We start from the raw sequence: 21483 nt of genomic DNA on the forward strand, positions 1-21483 counted from the left end.
CGTGGATAGGATATGCACAAAGATTTACAAATATGGGTGTACCTCTCGGCATTATGTATTATTTACAATGGTTTTTAAATTTTTTTATGTTTATTTATATTTGAGACAGAGAGAGAGAGAGAGAGAGAGCGAGCCTGTAAGCAGGGGAGGGCAGAGACAGAGACAGAATCTGAAGCAGGATCCAGGCTCTGAGCTGTCAGCACAGAGCCTGATGTGGGGCTTGAACTCATGAGCTGTGAGGTTATGACCTGAGCCAAAGTCGGATGCTTAACCGACTGAGCCACTCAGGCACCCCTGTTTTTTGTTTTTGTTTTTGTTTTTAAAGCAGAATTAAATCAACATTCAACAATAACAGATTGGTTAAAAAAAATTAATCTTTGTATGTATGTACCATACACTATATGCATAGTACCATACAAATTAATTATAGGAGATTTAATGACACAAAGCGGTAACAAGTAAAAACGACACGTTACATATGACTATGTACATGTGGATCTCATATGTGCATATTTATGTAAACCAAGTAAAAGGCAGGAATTTACACTTCCAAGTAATGAAGAATAAAGTCATTATTAAATTTCCCTCATTTTACTTTCAAGTGGTTGAACAATTTTTTTTTCTGCTTTAAACCTGTATTACTCTTATAAGAAGAAAACAGTTGTAATGAATTCTTTAAATAAAACCCCTACTAAACCTAGGAGGCCGAGCTACCTGATTTCAGTGCTACACCACAAAAACATCTTGGTCTGTCACTTTGATCTAGGTGATGGTCTCTGGGCCAATGCTAATTAGTGGTTTCCATGCATCCCCCGTTAGACCCGTACACGTTTTGGGGGCAAAAGTCTGTCCCCTGTATCCGGCATCCCAGACGCCCTGTTTTGCACAGAGCTGATGCTCTACAGCAGGAAGCCCAGCCACTTGGCCAGATGAGTTTCCTGGCCATGCACATGGCACAAGACGGCAACAGGCCAAAGTCTGTCCAGGAGACCCGTCTTTGCTGCAGGGACCTCTACAATTAAATGACTCGTGAGGCCAATATGTTTCCTCAGAAGATACACGAGTAATATAAATATCAGACAGCTGAAACACAAACACAGCTGGGATCCAACCAAATTAGATTACGTTCCCAAAACAGGAGAAGGTGAGTTGGAGACGTACCATCCAAAGCTGGTAGGGGGAGAGGGGGTCGGAACCCTAAACTTCATTTTCAAGCTCTAAGTTCAACCATCTCTCTTGACAAATGCTCACGAGAATGGTGAAGCAGATTTCAAAACAGCGAGGTGTATGTTATCCACCTCTGGATTATTTCTAGAACAGGGGTCAGTGGAATGTTTCCTGAACGGGCCCAACAATAAGTATTACTAGTAAATGTTCTAGACTGTCTGGGCCAAGAGCAAGCACTGAGCAACTGTGCTGTCAGCAAAGAGCCCACTTAGGATCCTCTGGCCCCTTCTCTCTCTGCCCCTTCCCCCACTCACACGTTCCCTCTCAAAAATTAAAAAAAAAAAAGTATTTTTTTAAAGGTTAGAAAAATTATTTAAAAAAAATAAAACGATCTATTTGGAAAGTAGCCAAAATTATTATTTCTAAGCTGAAGGTTTAAAAAAAAAATTTTAATGTTTTTTAATGTTTACTTATATTTGAGAGAGAGAGAGAGAGAGAGAAAGAGAGACAGAGTGTGAGGTGGGGAGGGGTAGAGAGAGAGGGAGACACAGAATCCAAAGCAGGCTCCAGGTTCCAAGCTGTCAGCACAGAGCCTGATGCGGGGCTCGAACTCAAGAACCGTGAGAGCATGACCTGAGCCAATATCAGATGCTTAACCAACTGAGCCATCTAGACGCCCCTAGGCTGAAGTAGTTTATAGAATGTTTAGCCTCTGAGTCTCTAAGCTAAAGTGGGGAGCGGGGGGCAGGGGATACTATGACAAAGAAAAACGTGCTTTCGTCATTGAACGGATTCTTCAGTACCTCTGAGATGGGAGTCGCCTGACACTCAGCCACACTAATTAGGTGTGATTGATTCTATCTGCGCATAAGAAGATAGCCTGGGAAAAGGACCTCCAAGGTAACTTTGTGGGTGGCCATTCTGTGGTAACAAAGAAGTTCAAACTCCATGGGCTAATAGTAAAGGCATCAACCCATGTTTCTGATTCGCAGTTTGGAAATGAGAGTCTTGGTAATTCTGAGGGATTTTATTGCTAATTCCACATGCGTATGTGCTGTCCTTACTTCTAGCAAGGGCCTCCAAGTAGCAACTTCTTGGCCTCTATCTTCAACTTCGCAAATGGACCTGCGATTTCATCAACAGGACTTAATTCTGATTCAACTGACTTAGGATTATTATAGACACTTTTTTCTTTTTCAAAGCACAATGGAACCAACAAGATAAAAAGAGCTCCACAACTTTCATTTTGGGGACCATGCAATATTTATGCAGGGGTATAGGGTAGAAAGAGCCCAAAGCCAGGATTCACACCCAGACAGACATGGGTGACTTAATACTGACTGGTTACCTAACATGTGAAATATTTTGAGGATTAGGTAGGAAATTAGGTATGCAAACTGCCTCATCGTATCCAGTGGAGTCGTGGCTTAATGAAAGTTAGCTGTCTTACTTTTTAAATGAAAAATCAGTACTTACTCTATCATTGTAAGATAACTGATTTCTGAAAGTGAAAGAAAAAAAAAAGTTTGCCCAAAGTAATGGCCATGTTTAAGTGACAGCCATGAAAACTCTGGTCAGCCCAGTTGTCCAAATCAGGTGACGGTGAACCTACCTGTGGCAGATAAAAATATTTGGAGAAATATATGTCCCAGTGCCAGGAATCTGGGGCAAATCAGACCAGAGGAAATTTGAGATATTAGCTCAAACACAGTGAAAAGTGAATGAATTGCTCATGCAATTTACTTGATTCTGGACTTACACCTTTGGTTGCTGGTTGTAAAAGTATGTCTGTGTGTGTGTGTGTGTGTGTGTGTGTGTGTGAGAGAGAGAGAGAGAGAGAGAGAGAGAGAGAGAGAATGAGAGAGAAGCAGACATAAAGACAAGACAAAGAGATAGAGGGGTAGAGGGAGACAGAGAAAGGGAGAGGCATGGATGTCCCAGCATCCTCTCTCTGGTAATTTAGCATTTCTAGAGACCTTGAATTCCTTTGACTCTTAGCATTTGCACTGTGCCAGTGAAGGTGGTCAGCTGAGATGCCATAGATGTGCTTCCCCCGCCAAGATAAAATCTAATGAACTCTGCATTCACCTATAGACAGATTATTTTTTTCTCAGGAAAGACACAGGCAGCGGCTGCAGGGTGATCTAAACCACACGGGGCACCGAGAAGACAGACATCACATACTCCTCCCCTAGACGCCCAGCCGAGCTCAGTGCCTGCACGCGGGCAGCCTGTCACGAAATGTCAAACAGACACCGAATTCACAATGGTAAAAAGGGACAAACTGCAGGTCTCGTGGGATATAAAAATATAGAAAACATATAAAAATATTTCCCAAAGACTTGGAACTAATATATTCCATGCTGGTGGCTCCCGAGCCCTCTCCAAGGTGAGAACATTTCCAGAGAAGCTTCCTTTAAGATATTCAGCTAGAGTAAATGACTGGCGAGCCTCTCAGGGGTCCAAGCTGGTGGTCACCCCAAGGCTTGGAACCACTGCTTTATTCCTGAAATCAGTGCTCCTTGGCCAGGAGAGAAAGGATGTCAGAATCTCTGGGGAGCTTTCAAATGTATGGTGGGGGGAGGTGGTTCCGGGAAGCCTCTACCAAACTGGGGGTGGGGTGCAGGGGATGGTAGGCAGGCATGCAAGTTTTTGAAAGCTCTCTCATAATTCTGTGCACCCCCTGAATGCCACTTCCTGCCCAGAATGACTGCTGTCAGCTTTTTCATCCCAGTCTCCCCGCCGTGACCCGGTGACAGGGTCGTACTCTGCATATTTGTAGCTGAGGAAAGCAAGGTGCAGTGAGGAGCCCAGGCTAACCTGGTGTATGGTTCATATTCATACACGAGGGCCGCTTCCCCTTTTACTACCTTGAATTCACGTGCACCCCAACATGAGTCACATCCTGATGAACAGCACTCCACCCGATACCTTACAGGCAAGCGCACTATCTCCCTGAGTAACGTAGGAACCCACAAGGGTGCCACAAGGGGCCCATCCTCACGGATAACGCTACATTCACCTAGGCTCAAAGAACCTAGTAGTAGATGCTCCACAGAATATTCTTTGATGGTGATTTTAAACAAAACCTACGGACTAAAAGACAAACCATCATATACTAACCTCAGGGAACTTACTTAAAGCTTCCGGCGACTCATTTTTCTTGACCGGGGAGATGCATATAGTAATAATAATTACAACCTCACAGGATTGTGAATAAAGAATGAAGCAATGCACATCAACAGGCTGGCACAGAGTCAGGGAGGGTCCAAGAAATATTAACTGTTGTTGTTTTTATTTTGGAACATTTGTGATTTGTCCTACGACTAAATATCCTTTGCCTGACGTCAACCTCAGAAGGGGGGTTAAAGCTAAGCAGAACCTGAGTTTCTGTACCCCAAAATGGAGCTTTTCAAAGGCACATCAAAGGTGGGTGTGAGACATCTCACTATCTACGCTCTGGAGGGACATGAGAAAAGAGCCATCACGAGGTCACCATATCCCCAAAGGGGAAACAGCCCCGCTCATTTAGAAATTTGCTCTTCTGCACAAGTGTGAATGCAGACACTGATAGTCTTTGAGTTCCTCTGGTTCCAGAAGGAAGGCCTGGGCACCCAAGTCAGAGACATTACAGACCTGGTGAGGATTCCAGTCACTGTCAAAGATGACCACGGTATCAGCTGCCTGAAGGTTCAAGCCCAGGCCGCCGGCTCTGGTGCTCAGCAAGAAGATGAAATACTGGGACCCGGGTTCGTTGAATTTCTTCAGCAGAGCAGCGCGGTCCTCAGACTTGGTGGTGCCTGTAGGTACAAGAAAAGTAAATTTGCCAATTAACTCCTGTCTGAAAATGGCACGGTTCGAGACAGAAAGGCTGGCCTCCTTGAGAAATAGACTCCTCTGGCATTGGTGAGGTAATCCCCTGAGGTTTTTGTGCCTTTTGGGAGAGGAAGTTTGAACATTTTGCAATTAAAAAAAAAGAGAGAGAGTGAGAGAGAGAGAGAGACATTTCTCAAATCAAGGAAGGAATACTGTCTACTACCCACTGTTTCAAAATGCTCGGTTTAAATAAGCACTTATGACTGTACCTTTGCAGAATGTACAACATTCTCATGTTAACCTAAACCTTTATGAAACATTTGCTGGATTTATTTCTGTGCTTTAAAACAACAAATAATTGGGGCGCCTGGGTGGCGCAGTCGGTTAAGCGTCCGACTTCAGCCAGGTCACGATCTCGCGGTCCGTGAGTTTGAGCCCCGCGTCAGATTCTGGGCTGATGGCTCAGAGCCTGGAGCCTGTTTCCGATTCTGTGTCTCCCTCTCTCTCTGCCCCTCCCCCGTTCATGCTCTGTCTCTCTCTGTCCCAAAAATAAATAAAAAACGTTGAAAAAAAAAAATTAAAAAAAAAAATAAAACAACAAATAATTTTATTTATTTGTTTATTTATTCATTCATTCATTCATTCATTTATTTAGAGAGGGAGAGAATGAGTGGGTTAGGGGCAGGCAGAGAGGCAGAGAGAGAGAGAGAGAGAGAGAGAGAGAGAGAGAGGGAATCCCAAGCAGGCTCCACACTGTTGGCACAGAGCCTCAGGCAGAGCTCGAACTCACAAACTGTGAGATCATGACCTGAGCTGAACCAAGAGTCGGCTGCTTAACCTACTGAGCCACCCAGGTGCCTCAAACACACCAAATAATATTATAAAATACACCTACATACATACACACACACACACACACACACACACATACACACACACGCCTGCACGTGCCTACAAAGATTATCATAACGGTTTAAAGCAATTTTGCCGATGGGTATCAGACCAAGTAGATGTTTATGCCAAGAGGGTGGAAACAAAAGGGAAATTGATTTCCACTGCATTTTACCATTTCGATTGCTCCTGAGCATGATCTGGCTGCTTAAAACCTGAAATGTGAATGGAATATTTTTATCCTGGTTAGCAAGACTTGAAGCCACAATAATCCCATATATATAAACATATACCGACACACACACACACACACGCATACACACACACAGAAGCTCTCAGTCTGTTTCTTGTGTGGACATTCTGCTTGTTGAGTTCAAAGGGTGGTAACCTAAAACCTAACAGACCATCATGCGACTCACCCACCGATGGCTGGCCCCAAGGTGCCTGAAAAGACTCCAAAGACCCTGAATAAGCTCAGGACACCAAACCCCAGGGGGTGGTGCTCACTTTTAGAGCAGGAAGTCACCCATACCTGCTCCCAAACCAGCCACTCAATTACATACTGGGCATTTGTAATGTATTTACCGAGAAAGCACAACTGCAGAGTTTTGAAAAAGGCCTTAGGCTGTTGGGAAATACGGGAAAACTATATATACATGTTACACGATAGCCCCTAAACGTCTGCTATACAAATATTATTTCTACATGGTGTTCTTTTTTTAAGGTTGAAAATACACCAGCAATTTATTTCAGAGGATTAAAACAGTTAAGTGGTGACAGCTAATGAAATCTAATTACTATGAGGGTCAGATTCCCAAACATGGAGGGGATCTATTATTCATATTAATAAAAATAGTAAGTACCCTCCTGAGGAGGGGGAAAAATGCCAATTCTCCACATATAGCAAATGGGGATCAGAAACCAGGGGCTTTGGGGGTTCTCTTCATTAAATGAAGCAATGTTCTTCAGAGCTCATTTTGCTTCCTAAATTAGATTTCAAGTTTAGCCACCTGGTCAAATCCTGCAACAAGAAATGGTAAGTCTGAATTTTGGGGGAGGTGCACTAAGTGTGCTTTGCTGAGTGAGGTTTCAAATACGTGGGGCTCTTCTTTTCTTTTCAGAACTGGCTTTCTGAGATCATAGTGACCTATTTGTTCAGGATGCTAACGGAAGATATGTTCTGTGCTATCACGAAACCTTTTCACTATATCATCTTTCCAGTTGAAGTAATTAAAAAAAAAATACTCACAGGGAGTCACGGTTCACACATTTACCCTATGCCTTAAACCAAACGGAAAGCTACAGAAACCAAAAAAGAGAGAGTTCTAAAGTAAGGAAAGAAAGAACTTCTAGAGACAATGAAGTCTGTCTTCTGACAGCACAGAGCCTGACAGGGGGCTCGAACTCATGAACTAAGAGATCATGACCTGAGCTGAAGTCAAATGCCTAACAGTCTGAGCCACCCAGGAGTCTCAGAAGTTCAGTTTTAAATCCACTGAAAAATAATCAGCTAATGACCACATGTGTTAAGATAGGAATAAAACTAATTAGTGGAGGTAATTACTTGGAATGAAATAACCCTAAATACAAAATAAAGCACTGAAAAACAAAAGAAATACCAAAACTATTTGGTCAAAGGAGTTTTTGGACCCTACCCCAGATACCTCAAGCAAAGAGAATGACTATATACATATATACATATATATATATATATGTATATATATATATATATACACACACACACACATATATATATACATATATACATATATATATGTATATATATATATATATGTATATATGTGATGTGGATTCAAACTGTATAAAATCATAGGGAACCTGACAAATTTTTCAAGCCGGACAAAACTCTGATTAAATCACTTTTCGTGCAAAGCTAGGACATTTCTAATGACAAGGTTCAGAATTTGCTGGATTACCATTCCCATTAGTCAAACGTTCTCCAAGTCAAGATCTTGGCTGGTCCTTAGCAATCTTTGGGGTATTTGCTCTGGGAGGTTCGGACTACTCCATCAGGGTTTATCCGCAGGCACATAAGCGCTCCTCGCAGGTGGCACAGGATTTGACGTGCTCGGGATGAGTATCAGCCCCATGTTCTTTTGGACTTTTGACACAGAACAAACCCAGATCATAAATTAATAGCAAGGGCAGTTGTGTTGCAAGTTGCAGAACGAGCCAGGAGGATTAGGCTGCCAGGCTTTCATGATTCCTAATTTTAACTGCGTTTCATGTGCTTTGGGAGAATTTTGTCTTCTGGGATGTAACTTCACCACTTGCTCTCACTGAAAAATCATTTCCAGTGAAAACAACGACTATAACGGAGTAGTCGCCAAATCTGTTCATGTAGCCATCATCTTTGCAGGAAAAAAATCTGTTTAGCTGTCATCGAATGATTTCCCCTCTGCGCGCTCCCCCCCCCCCCCCGCCCCAGGTCAAAAATCTGAGACATCAGACGCAGCAGTGAAAATCTGGTCATTTTAACAAACGGGCTAAGGGGCGGGTGGTGGGAGGGTGGATGTACTTGGAACTGGGTATATTGATTGTTTGCCCCTCGATTCTCTCCAACTCCAGAAACAAATGGCGGCTGTTTCTTGCGGGTGGGAGCCTGTACAATCCTTCTCAATTCCATCTGCAACATTTTACGGAGACTGTTTACTTGTCTCCTCCAACCTCACAGTAAGGGCGTTGGTGGCAGGAACAGTGAGTGGCTCCATTCGGCTTGCATCTCGTTCCGATTAATCACCTTAAAATTTCTGAGTGAGTTCCAAACCACTCGTAAAAGGCTGTCGCCAGGAAAGCAGCCTGCATTTGAAGAGATGGGGTGCATCTCACTGGGTCTGCTAAACCTGATTCTGAACTAATTTGGAATCAGACAGATCTAAGATAGAACCTGGTTTTGTCCCCGGCTCCTTTCTGTAAACCTCTGTTTTCCCATCTGTGAAATGGGAATCGTAGTCACACCTCGGTAAAAGGGAATGAAAACAGCTTGCTTGCCTGAGAAAATTAAATTAATAACGCACGCAAAGTGCTTTGCCTGGTATCCCACATGAAGTAGGAATTCTGTAAACCTTACCTTTTAGGACTATTATTAATAGTGATAAGGTCAGCAACCAACAGCAACGTAGGAAAGGCACTCCCTCAAGCTGGCAAGAACATGGGAGAGAGATTTGTTTCAAGGAAAAAGCACTTCTTGCCAGTTTCACAGACCGGGAGCATTCCAAGGCCACACAGCAGGAGGCTCTAAACAAAAAGCCACAAAGTAGCAAATGGCAGTTGGGTGGGACACCAGGGCTGGGCTGCCCCTCACCCGAGCAGCAAGGAAGGCACGGAAGGCACACTTATCCTTCAAATGAGTGCTGACCTTGCCCCTCACAGAGAGGGAAGAAGAATCAGGTCAAAGGAGGAGACACAGTGCAGGAGACGTGCCAAAAGAGACAGACTGTGGATGACAGAACTGTATCACGAACTGTGTTCAAAAGGAACACTTACTTAGCCATGCATCGGCCTGGAGGTCTGCGGTGACTTTGGAAGGGAGAGGTAAAAACACCCTGAAAAATCAGGTCTGGGGTCACCTGGGTGGGTCAGCTGGTTAAGCGTCTGACTTCCGCCCAGGTCATGATCTCACAGTTCGTGAGTTCGAGCCCCATGTCAGGCTCTGGGCTGACAGCTCAGAGCCTGGAGCCTGCTTCAGATTCTGTGTCTCCCTCTCTCTCTGCCCCTCCCCTGCTTGCTCTCTGTCTCTCTATGTCAACAATAAATAAAAACATTAAAAAAAAAAAAAAAGGCAGGGGGACAAAACCTTTTAATGGAACATAAACTTTTAAACTTCCTATTTAACAATAACTTGAAGATTGCACTAGCTAAAAACTGATATTAGAAATTCTGTGCTACTCAATATCCAGGATTCCATACCATTCTGGCTGTAAATTAGCTCCTGTTCCTACAAACCACTCTTCAAAAGTATTATCCCACACCACCATATGAGGAAGTTTAGTATCTTTCATCTTTATTTTAAAAAAAAAAATTTTTTTTTAACGTTTATTTACTTTTGAGACAGAGAGAGACAGAGCATGAGCAGGGGAGGGTCAGAGAGAGAGGGAGACATAGAATCTGAAACAGGCTCCAGGCTCTGAGCTGTCAGCACAGAGCCCGACGCGGGGCTCGAACCCACGGACCGTGAGATCATGACTTGAGCTGAAGTCGGACGCTTAACCGACCAAGCCACCCAGGCGCCCCAGTATCTTTCATCTTTAAAAGATTAGGGCTGATAGCAAAATCCTAACAGTAATTTAGGAAATGTCTCCAAATTCCTATTTCCTCCCATTCGTATTTGCTTACTAATTTTTTAGAACTTTGCCTACCAGGTAAATCAGGCAAATATTTCGCACATAGTCTGCAAAATCTAGGACACAACGGGGCCGTATGTCTTCAGGTAGCATGTAGATATGTTCTACTTAGAAAAAGAAAGAAGCTTTTATTTTTTTAAAAAAGAAGCTTGAATGATAATTCAGTATCACCTTAAATGAACAATTAGAGGGTTACTGAAGAAAGGAGACATAGCCCTTAATCTCGTTAAAAAAAATCCTCAACAGGTGGCTTAGCCTGGGTGCCTAAGTCAGTTAAACGTCTGACTCTTGCTTTCGGCTCAGGTCATGATCTCACAGTCATGAGATTGAGCCCTGTGTCAGACTCTGCACTGACAGCGTGGAGCCTGCTTGGGATTCTCTCTCTCCCTCGCTCTCTGCCCCTCCCCCCTCCAAAAAAAAGTAAGTAAACTTAAAAAAAAAAAAGCCTCAACAGAAGAAGTTAAAGGTTTATCAGAACATTCGTACAAGTGTGTAGATAACCGTCAATCCTAAAGGCAGGGACAGATTTTAAATTTTAATTTAGCTTCGTTTAGTTTAATGGTGGTACTTATAAAATGCCTCCAAGTCCACTCGCATTATTGGCTTGTCTGGGGGATAAACAGCTGTGCAAACGATTTCAGCGTATTTTCTAAAAGCTGGAGGAAATAAAAACTGTCTCTGGAAAAGCCACACCTCACCCCGCTAGTCAATTCTTCAACAACTTCACTCCTCCTGTTGGGGGGAACTGGATCTAAGTGGCCGTCACCCCTGCGCTCTCCAGGGCGTGGCTTCCGAGCCTCACCCCTCGGGCACTCACCGTCAAGGCGAAGGTAGAGGAAGTTCCGAAAAGCAAAGTAATCCTCCATGATGGTCATGAGCGAGGTCATCTGGCAGAAAAGCAGCACGCGGTGATTAGTAGCTCGCAGTTTGGGCAGAATACGATCAAGAAGCTCAAACTTTCCTGAGGCCCGATACAGTTCAGCCCTGAACCCAAAAAGGCAAAACAAGAAGACAGTATTACTGCTGTCTTCTTGAAGGATCCAGTATCGCTTTCGTTTTCAGGCACTGCCTTGTGCGTAGTGAACATTCAATAAAATAACTGTGGAATGAATGAATGAATGAATGAATGACTATCCACTCCAGGGTGATGGGGGTATGTAAATGGAAAAAGAAAATGTTTCTATACAAAACCCATAAAGAGTACATTATAGATGCCAGGTATGAGGGCAGATTCTGGAAAGAAATGGAAATCGTTTCATGTTCTAATTCTTTCACTCTGTGTGTGTGTGTGTGTGTGTGTGTGTGTGTCTCAATTCTCCCTCCCTCTTTCCCTCTCTGTTATACACACGTGTACACGAATATGTTGTATTTCCTTACACTGCTACTGAGCAAGCACATAATTATTAATTCAGGGCACGTAAGATTCATCCAAATATTTATTGAGCACCTACTACCAGCCAGGCACAACGCTCGGCATGTGTACGGGGATGAGAAAATAGAAACCCTGCCTTCAAAATGGCTAATTGCACATTGTGATAAGTACTAAAAAGAAAAACAGCAAGTTGCTATGAGACAATGCATAGCAACACGTGACGTCTTTAAATTAGAGCACAGTTTGGCCAATTTCGGCCCTGGCCTGCTGCCTGTTTTTGTAAATAGAGTTTTATTGGAATGCAGCCAGGCTCACTCATTTCTATTTTGTCTATGGCTGCTTTCATGCCACTATGGGCAAAGTCGAGATAGAGACTTTTTGACCCACAAAGGTAAAAATATTTGACATCTGGCCCTTTACAGAAAAAAAAAAAATTGCCAGCCTCTGATGCAGAGGGTCAGAGGTAACCTTGCTGAAGAGAGAATGGTTTAGCTAAAACCTCAAATAATGAGCAAAATGGGAGCCAGGTGAAGAACGGCGGCTTGGGAATGGAGAGGAAGAGATTCCAGAAAGAGGGAAGCGTATGTGCAAAGGTCCTGTTGGAGTAAAGGAGGCTGCTGAGTCTGAGGAACAGAACACAAGCGTCAGGAGAATTCTGGAGATGAGGGCCAAGAGGCAGCAGGAGGGAGTGGGGACAGATGCCACAGGGTTCTTTTAACCACACTGGGTGTGTTAGCTTTCAGTGCAACGGGAAGCCCCTGACGGGTTTTAAACAGGAGAGTTTTAACTACCACACCCTTCTACAAGATCACCATGCACACTGGAAGGATAGACTGGGAAGGGGACAAGAGGCCTGGCTTGCACAGAAGTTCATACCAAAAATAGGACAGTAGATTTACCTCTGTCAGGGTGTTAATGACCTAAACCAGGGCCTTTCCTCCACCGTAATAAACTACTTATCTTTTGTCAACAGGCATGTGTTAAATTATTAAAACGTAATCGTAGGGCTGACGTGGCTGGGAACACCGGTCAGTGCACCTGCAGTCTACACTGAAGCGTATCGTCTGGCAGCTGATCCTGTGACACAGTGTGTGTTGTCTCTAACAGACACATTTTCAAGTGTACGTCTTCCCAACATCCACCTTCCCGCCCCGACATCTGCGGCCATGTTTTTAGTAAGCAACCTGGCCAGTCCCGTGATGGCGGCAGGAGTGACCACAGCCAGGGGAAAGGGACGCAAACAGGAGTGGGAGAGCCTAGAGGCACTGGTTCTGGATGGGTCCCAATCTCTGGTGCTTAGCCCAGGGACACCATCTGCCTTTGGGATCCCAGAATGGCCCCTACATCCTCATGATCAATGTTCCTTGGGGCAAAACAGAGACTATCTGTTAATACGAGGTTCTTTTTTGTTGTTGTAAGGCATGGCTCTCTTCAATGTCTGCTGCTAGGAAAAAAAAAACAAAAAACCCAAAACAAAAAACCCAAAACAAACGTTTCTTATACGGGCCATACTTTGACAAACTACTGTAAAGTCATCCATATTTATAGCAGACGAGACATTTCCTCTCACGCACGTCCATGTTAAGTGTCAACTTGAAATTTAATATGTTAAGTTCTCTTTTCGGCTCAAGCTACACCACCGGTTATAAGTCACAATGTTTGAAGCTTCCACAACAATTTTTAGGACATGAGCATACCATTAAGTCTATTAAATGAGATCTATGTCCTTTGAATAGCCACATGCTTAAGGCATGGAGTAATTTATGCCAGTAAAATAAAAGAGAATGCTGATGTTATCTCACCTCTGCAGAGGTGAGAGAGGACTGAGGAGGAGAACAGTACGTACGCATGTGAGAGGAAACACTACGGAGGGAAAAGTTTAGGTATGACTAACTACTTTTTGGAAGAAAAATAAATTTTAAGATTTACCCATTGATGACCCCATTTGAATAGCCCAGGTGTTCAGCAAAGGATTCCTTTAAAAAAGAGAGGAGGAAAACAATGATTAAAAAAAACAAAACAAAACCCAGACATGTAAATCATTAACTTAATAATGACTTTTGTAGTGAGGTCGTTCTATTTACTTATAGAGTATAGTTAAACAAAATAATAAATAGGAAAATACTTGTTAGACGATGAACCAGAAACCCCGTATCTTTGAATTCGGAGTTTTGTTCTGCCACGAACGTGTCCTGGGAGTTTCTGCAAATCTCCAGAATCTCATACTGAGATGACAGAATTAGTTTACTTATCAAACAGTGATTAAGTGTCCACTGACCCAGGTTTGAGCCAGGCAGGTACGGGGGACCCAGAAAGAACTGAGTATCTATCCCGAAGAAGTTAGGTCTAGACTAGAGGAAAAGCCTAATATAAGCAAATCAGGATCAGACGTACACATATGTATACTGCAAAGATATTTAACAGGTGTACTGTATCATAAATCTGAGTTTACTGACATCCTAAAATCCCCCCATACTGTGCTTTTCTTCTCTCTGTTACAGATAAGGCCCTAAATGGACACTGTTCCCTCAGGCGCCTGGCTTCCATTTTCAAAACAAAGAATTTTAGATTTAAAGAATGGTGGAATGTTACATCGAATTTTGAAATGCTTAATCACATAATTCCCTCCTCGCTGATCCTGCAGAAGAAATAAATGACTGTTCTCCATGTGATGTTTCCATTCCTGCTTTATGGAGAGGGAGACCATCTGTGGGGAAAGGAAGCATATCACACCTTCACATTAGCCACCAGCTGTCACCCTTCTCTGCTTCCTTTCCTTCCCCGACCCACAGAGCTTCTCCTCCAAGGGGATCAGATCTTCCCCTTTGGGCTCTCCTCTCAAATACCCTCATCGCCTATGGTGGGCTCAGCCCCTCAGGATGCTGCCCCGCTGGCAAGATCGACACCGACGGACAACGGCCAAAGATCCCGCTCTGACTCCAGGAACCACGTGGGCCTGCCCACTCCACACGCAGCCACTCCCGGCTAGATTTTTGGGTTCTGTCCCTATCTCCAAGAGACGTAAAAACCACAGAGATGGTACGTGTCGGTGCATGGTGGCAAGTTGAGGAATTAGCAGCATTTTAAAAATGCTGTTTTCGGGGCACCTGGGTGGCTCAGTTGCTTAAGCGTCCGACTTCAGCTTGGGTCATGATCTCGAGGTTCGTGGGTTCAAGCTCCGCCATCAGGCTCTGTGCTGTCAGCGCAGAGCCCGCTTCGGACTCTCAGTCTCCCTCTCTTGCTGCACACCCCCCCCTCCAAAACTAAACATTTAAAAAAAGTGCTGTTTGTCATTTCCCTGGCTTGCAGGTGCTCCGGGGAAACAGTGAGCCCACAAGGGAGGCTGGACTTCCGGTATGATTTTGTAAGAACAAAGGTTGTGGGGCAAATAATACAAAGACAAAGGCAAAATGCGTGCACCGACTCTGGGCTGTATGGGTGCTATGTTTGCCAAAACCGTGAGTCTCCTTTCTAGGAAGATGCTTCTGAAAGTTTTTGTGATTAAAAAAAAAATGTAAATCAGACTCTGTCTCTCTACTGAGTGCTATTTACAACGTAAAGGGGCGCCTGAATGGCTCAGCTGGTTGAACTTCTGACTCTTGATCTCGGCTCAGGTCATGATCTCGAGGTTCATGGGATCGAGCCCCGCATTGGGCTCGGGGCTGACAGTGCAGAGCCTGCTTGGGATCCTCTCTCTCCCTCTCTCTCTGCCCCTCCCCTGCTCGTGCTCTGTCTCTCTCTCTCTCTCTCAAAATAAATAAATAAATAAAATTTTTTTAAAAATGTAAATATGCAAGTATTGGAGGGCATGTTACTTAAACTTAGCTCCTTTGGTGATCTTCTCCCTCAGGTTCTCCGGACGGAAAAGCTTGAGGGAGGAAGACGTCATCCCCCTTCCTGACATGACCTCCCATGTTTCAAAGGCTAATTTTTGCATGAGAACCAAAATGAAATTAGGTTGACACTTAATTTTCCTAACTTGTAAGCCCTCAAACCCCTCTATGCATAGGAATAAATACCTTAAAATGGTTTTGCCGGCAAAATGGGTGGGTGATGGGTTAGCCTGACATGACCCCAAGTCATTTTCATCATGAAGACATTGTATTGGCTCCCCACGCCCCCCCAGTCACAAACCAATGTAAACCCACCACTAATTCGTTGCTACCTTTGATCTGTTTAATATATATTGTCAATTTACAAGATGCTTCCTATCTTATTTTTTCTTTGAAGTTTAGCCTCTGCCAGTCCTATAATCAATCTGTCACCATGAGATGACAGGTCAAGCACACTGAAGTTTGCAGATGCTGAGAGATTTTCACCAGGTCACTCAACAAAGTAGCCCGGGACGTGGCCTCACGCCCCATGGTGAACCCACCGGATGCTCCTTCACTCTGTGTCTAAATAGCTGTGCCTTGACGGTGGGATCTTTTTCCTTCTTCTTTTTGTTTTTTGGGTGTTTTTTTTTTTTTTTTTAGGATTGCTGCAGCTGCCATTTTACTTGGATCCAGAACTTGTTAGCCTATAGCTACTCTGCCCCATGAACACTGGTGACAGCAGTTATCAGGATGCCTGGGACAGGTTTCTAGGACAGGCACAGGATGTGCAATAAATACTCTTATCTGACAAGTGTGGTTACCAAAAAGAAGGGAGAAGAAAAACGAACCGTCAAAGTCAAGACGATTTGAAAGTCAGGAGTATGGCAACTTGACTTTTATACTGTAATTATGAATTTCTCATTTCCCAGAACCTTCGACTTATTTCCTTTTTTAATGAACGGGGGCAGGCACTGGAGGCCTTCAGTGGCTTGTTCCCTGGAGCACCTGCTCATGTGCCATGGACAGCAGGCACTGCCCTGGCGTGTAACTGCTACAAGGGCCATACGCATCAGCAGCAATGCTGAAAAATGGGAGACTATAGTTTGTCTCCTTTTCCTTCCTGCTCAGGTCAATTGTTCCCACTGGGGTGAAGTTCTGTCAATTTAGGAAACTTATTTGCACGCAGTGAACAGGGAGGAAAATGTCCTCGCCCCAAAAATAGCTCAGTGAGACCAGAACGTCAGGATAAAAGCTGGGATTTACACTGTCGTGATAGGAGCCAGAAAGGGGGAAAAAAAAAAAAAAAAAAAAAGCAGATCGAAGCAACAGACCAAAGTCAGCGTCTTTTACAAAGAACGTTTCGAGAACGTCTTCCTCTTCAACAGGTATAAATACGTTATTTTAATATTTTTTTCACAGCATCCTTCTGAGGAAGCTGGCTGTATTCATCACTACCTTCAATTTCGCAGCTCCTACCATAACAAGGCAATTCACAGCACTTACCCAAACCCACATAATGAGCCAGAGCTTACAATATTTTCTCACTGCTTTAAACCCTTGGTTATAAAATTCCAGCTGCTCAAGTGCTTGGTGCCAATGAGAATCCATAACCAGAAAATCCGTGTTTGTTAATTCTGCTTGTCGAGCTATCAGAACATACGTCTGCAACCTCCATGCGTATTTTAACCCTCTTTCTTCCCTCTGTCGTTCCTTCTTTCTTTCCTTCCTTCCTGCCTTCCTTCTCTCCTACCTGCCTTTTTGTAAGAGTCGTATTCACAGGACAGTGCGATCGGGATCAAACTCAACACAGAGCAGAACAGGGACTCACCTCGATGTGCTGGAACATATATGGGTGGTTGCAGATTTTCCTCAACTGCATAATAGTGTTCATAAGTGTCTTGGCACCTCCTTTCCCCTAAGGACGAGGGGAATAAAGACAGAACAAATGATTAATTGATCAGATACTCCCTGTTTTAAAAAGTAAGCTTTTATAGAAAGGGCCATAGGGTCTTCTAAGTAACCTATGCGTCTTGGGGTCCAAAGCTCCTGTTACACAGCTGTTCCCGAGTGACATAAAACATCTCCCTTGGGACTAACTTGTCCTACGGGAGGGAATTCTGTTGAGACGATGGCTTTGCGACCTGTCTATTCCCCAGAAGCCTGGAGAGAGAAGACAGACCAGATGCCCGGGGAGCGGCACCGGATTTTAAAACCTTCTAAGATGCCACCCCACGCTTAGGCAGAATATAGTCCCTACAGAAGTGACATGAGCAGAGCTGAAAACTATTTTGGTGAGAGGAACACACTCTGTTCTCCATGCCCCAGTGCAATTTGCGATTGAAGAGGTTAAGAGATTTCCTTCGGCTGCAACAAGAGCTAGAGAAAAGGCCCCAAAGTGTGCTTTAACAAATCGGCATTGGCAGGGACGCGTCCCGGGAGTATGTGATGTCACGGCCTTGAGAAGACGCATAGTGACACCCTGAGTTGCACTATTTTCTGTGATGTACCTTCTTATCTTTCTCGGAACCATCTGTGAGGAGGATCCCTTTGGCTTGCATATGGCGATAGAGAATCTTCTGCAGGGCTGACATGTCACACTTGATCACATATTCAACCTGGGCGAGAAGAAACAGCAAGTAGGTAAGAGGAGGGAGAAGGTGCTCGTGCTCAGAAGGCTGTTGACGCGTGGTGACGGGTGCACTCTCCAGAGCCCTGCAGGTGCCTCTGTTTCCCCTTCTTGGATTCACAGAGCGCAGGGCGGGATGGGGGTGGTGGGGGAGACCACGGTCATCACTCCTAAAGATACCATTACGATGGAGGGACCTTCCAAAGGTTGTAGGTAACTGAAGCTAGGGTCATGTTTTCTGAAAATTCTTGACTTGTTCCATATTTGAGAAAGAGGGGGGGGGGGCTTGCAAAATGTTCAAATTCAAAAATGTCCCATACAGAGTTTTTTCTTAGTATTTCTTCTGCTTCCTGGCTACACCCTCTCTCATATGAACAGAAAAACAGCGACTGGCCAATATCCCAAGATTTTCTCTGTTAATCATTTTTTTTAATGGTCATGCATAGCGACCCCAGTACTGGTCCAAAAGTGAGATTTGTAATAGCCCTAGGTTGACTACCATTAATCTCTGCTTTTCAGAGATGAGAGAATACTACCTGTGAGGACGGCAGGTGGGCAGGAGGGGGGGGGGTGTGTGGAGAGGAATTAATCCAAAACTGGATGCAACTTTACGACCTTCTACAGAGAGCAAAGCCTCCTGTGCCTCCAGTTGGACTACTGCAAAAAATCCAATTTAAAACAGTTGGAGGGAATTCATGTGCCCTTGGCTTAACACGCACCTGCAATACTTCTAGCACATTCTTAATGCATAAAATCTGCCTTGATTATTTCTTAGTATTATTTTCTTTATTAAAAAAATCCCCAGAATACAAATGTGCAATTTTCATAATAAACGTCACATAAATGCCTAGAAATCTGCAGAATGTGATTAAAAGTCAATCAGCAAGCTGCCTAATGTTTAATAAACTGATTAAAAACGATCAGGTTATTTTCAGCTCTGAGGGCCAGGGCGAGGAGGTCACAGATGAAGAGAAGTTGAATATTCATTCAGTTGTTGCGTCAGAAGGCACCTTTGTCAGCCCAGATAGAGCGGCAATTAATAGCCTTCCGCAATTAATAGCCTTCCGCCACCTGTTTTGATGCACCGAATAAGACCGGAGAAAGGCTAGCATCTTTGCAGAAAAGTTAAGAAAAGCAAGCGACCTACCATATGCTTTTCGTTTGGAATGACCTTCTTGGCCAGAGAGGAAAAACCAAAATTTCAGGTTCATAAATTGAAATTCAAGTTCAAGTTTCATAAATAAGAATGGACTTACAACAGGCTCTCTGTTGCAGATACCTGACCCTGTACTGTTTTCACAGCACGTCGACTTTTTCAAGAGTTGTTCGCTGTCGGTGAAATTTGATCATGGTGAAGAGCAGTATTAGACAAGTTCAGACCACAACAAGTTAGAAGCATAAAAATGGCACCAAGGGCTAATATCACTGAGCTCTTCCTGTGGACCCGGCCCTGTGCAAAGGGCGTTCTGTGCCTTCACTTATTTCACAATACAAGAGCTCTAGGAGAGGGTTAGATGTCATGTCTGCATTTTATACAGAACCTGAGCATCAGAAAAGTTGACAGTCTGGCTCAAAATGACAAGGGTATTTAATGGTAGAGTTAGGACTGGAGACAGAGGTCACTCTTTCAAGCTCTATGCTAAGGATGACCAAGGCCATCCAAGGCTACTCTGCCAGAAGGGATGGCCACCGCTTGCTTTAAAGTGTGTTAGGGAGCAGCAGATACAGATATAGGGACAGATCCCTCAACTCCCTTCCCACCAGTCAGCTACTGCTAAGCACTGGAGGGGAGGGACTTTGGGAAGTGGGAGGCACATATGATGACACCATGCAGACAGGGAAACCAAATACTCCTGCAGCATTCAGGTCAGCAGAGAAGTGAGCCCATCCCAAGGATCCAATAGCTGCTCTAAGAAGGGGAAGTCTCCCTCACCCTCCTCCCCTGCACTCTTAGGGGGTACCTAAGAGCAGAAGCTGCTCTGATACACATGATCAAAATCACTGTCATAAGCTTCACAACTGTATTTGACGTTTGCTCCCTGTACCTGCTCAGACAACTCCAAGCTGTTTTGTTTGACTTTATATTTTTCTCTAGGCCTGGGGTTGGGGTGGGGGGGGGTTACTCTTAGTGCCTCTTTTCTAAAAAATCTTATTCTACCTTAAGGGTTTTAAAAAGTGTCTTCCCAGTGGTGCCTGGGTGGCTCAGTCAGTTAAACTTCTCTCAGTTTCAGCTTGGGTCATGATCTCATGGTTCGTGGGTTCGAGCCCCGCCTCTGGGCTCTGCAGCAGGCAGTGTGGAGCCCGCTTGGGATTCTCTCTCTCTCTCTCTCTCTCTCTCTCTTTTTTATCTATCCCTCCCCTCCTCATGCTGTCTCTCTCAAAATAAGTAACTTAAATATATATATGTATAGGCATATATATATATCTCAAATATACACATGTATACATATATATATGTACAATATATATATATTATATAATATATACATGTATAAGTATATATATATACACACACACACACACACACACACACACACACCTATACATATATATATCTCTTTCCCAATTACCATATCTATCAGTCAGAGTCAATTTCCCCTTTCATTTCCCTCAAAGAAGTAGTTATTAAGCTTTTCTTTTTTATTAAAAAAAGTTGTTTTTTTTTAACGTTTATTCATTTTTGAGAGACAGACAAAACAGAGCGTGAGCTGGGGAGGGGCAGAGAGAGAGGGAGACACAGAATCCAAATCAGGCTCCAGGCTCCGAGCTGTCAGCACAAAGCCTGATGCGGCACTTGAACTCACTGCCCACGATATCATGACCTGAGCCAAAGTCAGATGCTTAACTGACTGAGCCGCCCAGGTACCCCAACTATTAAGCTTTTTGAAGGCATCCCCTTCTCAGGTAGACATACGAGAGAACATCTTCCCAACACATGCCCATATATTTGCTTATGAATTATATGTAGGCATTAGCTTAAATATCTAAAGACACACATGGCTCTTAGGGCATGGTCATCAATGTTAAGGGCAGCTAATTTATTTCAAGGGTCCAATTTGACGACATCTAATTTTTTTTTGGCCGATTGCAGCCCAATTACCCTATGATGTGGTTAATAAAAACTCACAGCAGGAGCAAGAGAGGCCGGACTGCCTTTTTCTTACTGTTGACTTATGCTTATGCTCTTCTTCTTGCTTTCAACCCACAGTCCTTTGTGGAATCTTTTTAAGTCCTTTGTCCATTATGGGGGCCAGGAGTGTTGCGTTAGTTAAAATCAGACCATCCTACATCCTCTGATCTGGGTATAGGGAACTCAGCATAGCCTCACAAGAGGCAAGAAGTGCAGAAGCCAGGCTGTGAGGGTGGGTGGGCTGCCAGATGCCCGGGTAGTGGTGTTTCCCCTCACACTCCCCCTGGGGATGACCTACCCAA

The 21483-nt window shown here is 44.0% G+C and overlaps 1 protein-coding gene across 4 annotated transcripts in view; it reads right to left on the reverse strand.

Annotated features, from left to right (window-relative positions):
• SMARCA2 (SWI/SNF related, matrix associated, actin dependent regulator of chromatin, subfamily a, member 2) overlaps positions 1 to 21483 on the reverse strand; it is a 179803-nt gene that overhangs the window by 78483 nt on the left and 79837 nt on the right. For all 4 annotated transcript variants that reach the window (XM_049645039.1, XM_049644919.1, XM_049644933.1 and 1 more), the window contains exons 20-24: positions 17933 to 18040; positions 17254 to 17340; positions 13540 to 13586; positions 11056 to 11222; positions 4804 to 4967 (exon numbers count right to left, since the gene is read on the reverse strand). In XM_049645039.1, coding sequence (XP_049500996.1) covers positions 4804 to 4967; positions 11056 to 11222; positions 13540 to 13586; positions 17254 to 17340; positions 17933 to 18040 — 573 coding nt within the window. The remainder of the gene's footprint in view (positions 1 to 4803; positions 4968 to 11055; positions 11223 to 13539; positions 13587 to 17253; positions 17341 to 17932; positions 18041 to 21483) is intronic.

Source organism: Panthera uncia, chromosome D4 (genome assembly GCF_023721935.1).
Source record: "Panthera uncia isolate 11264 chromosome D4, Puncia_PCG_1.0, whole genome shotgun sequence".
Taxonomy (NCBI): Eukaryota; Metazoa; Chordata; class Mammalia; order Carnivora; family Felidae; genus Panthera; species Panthera uncia.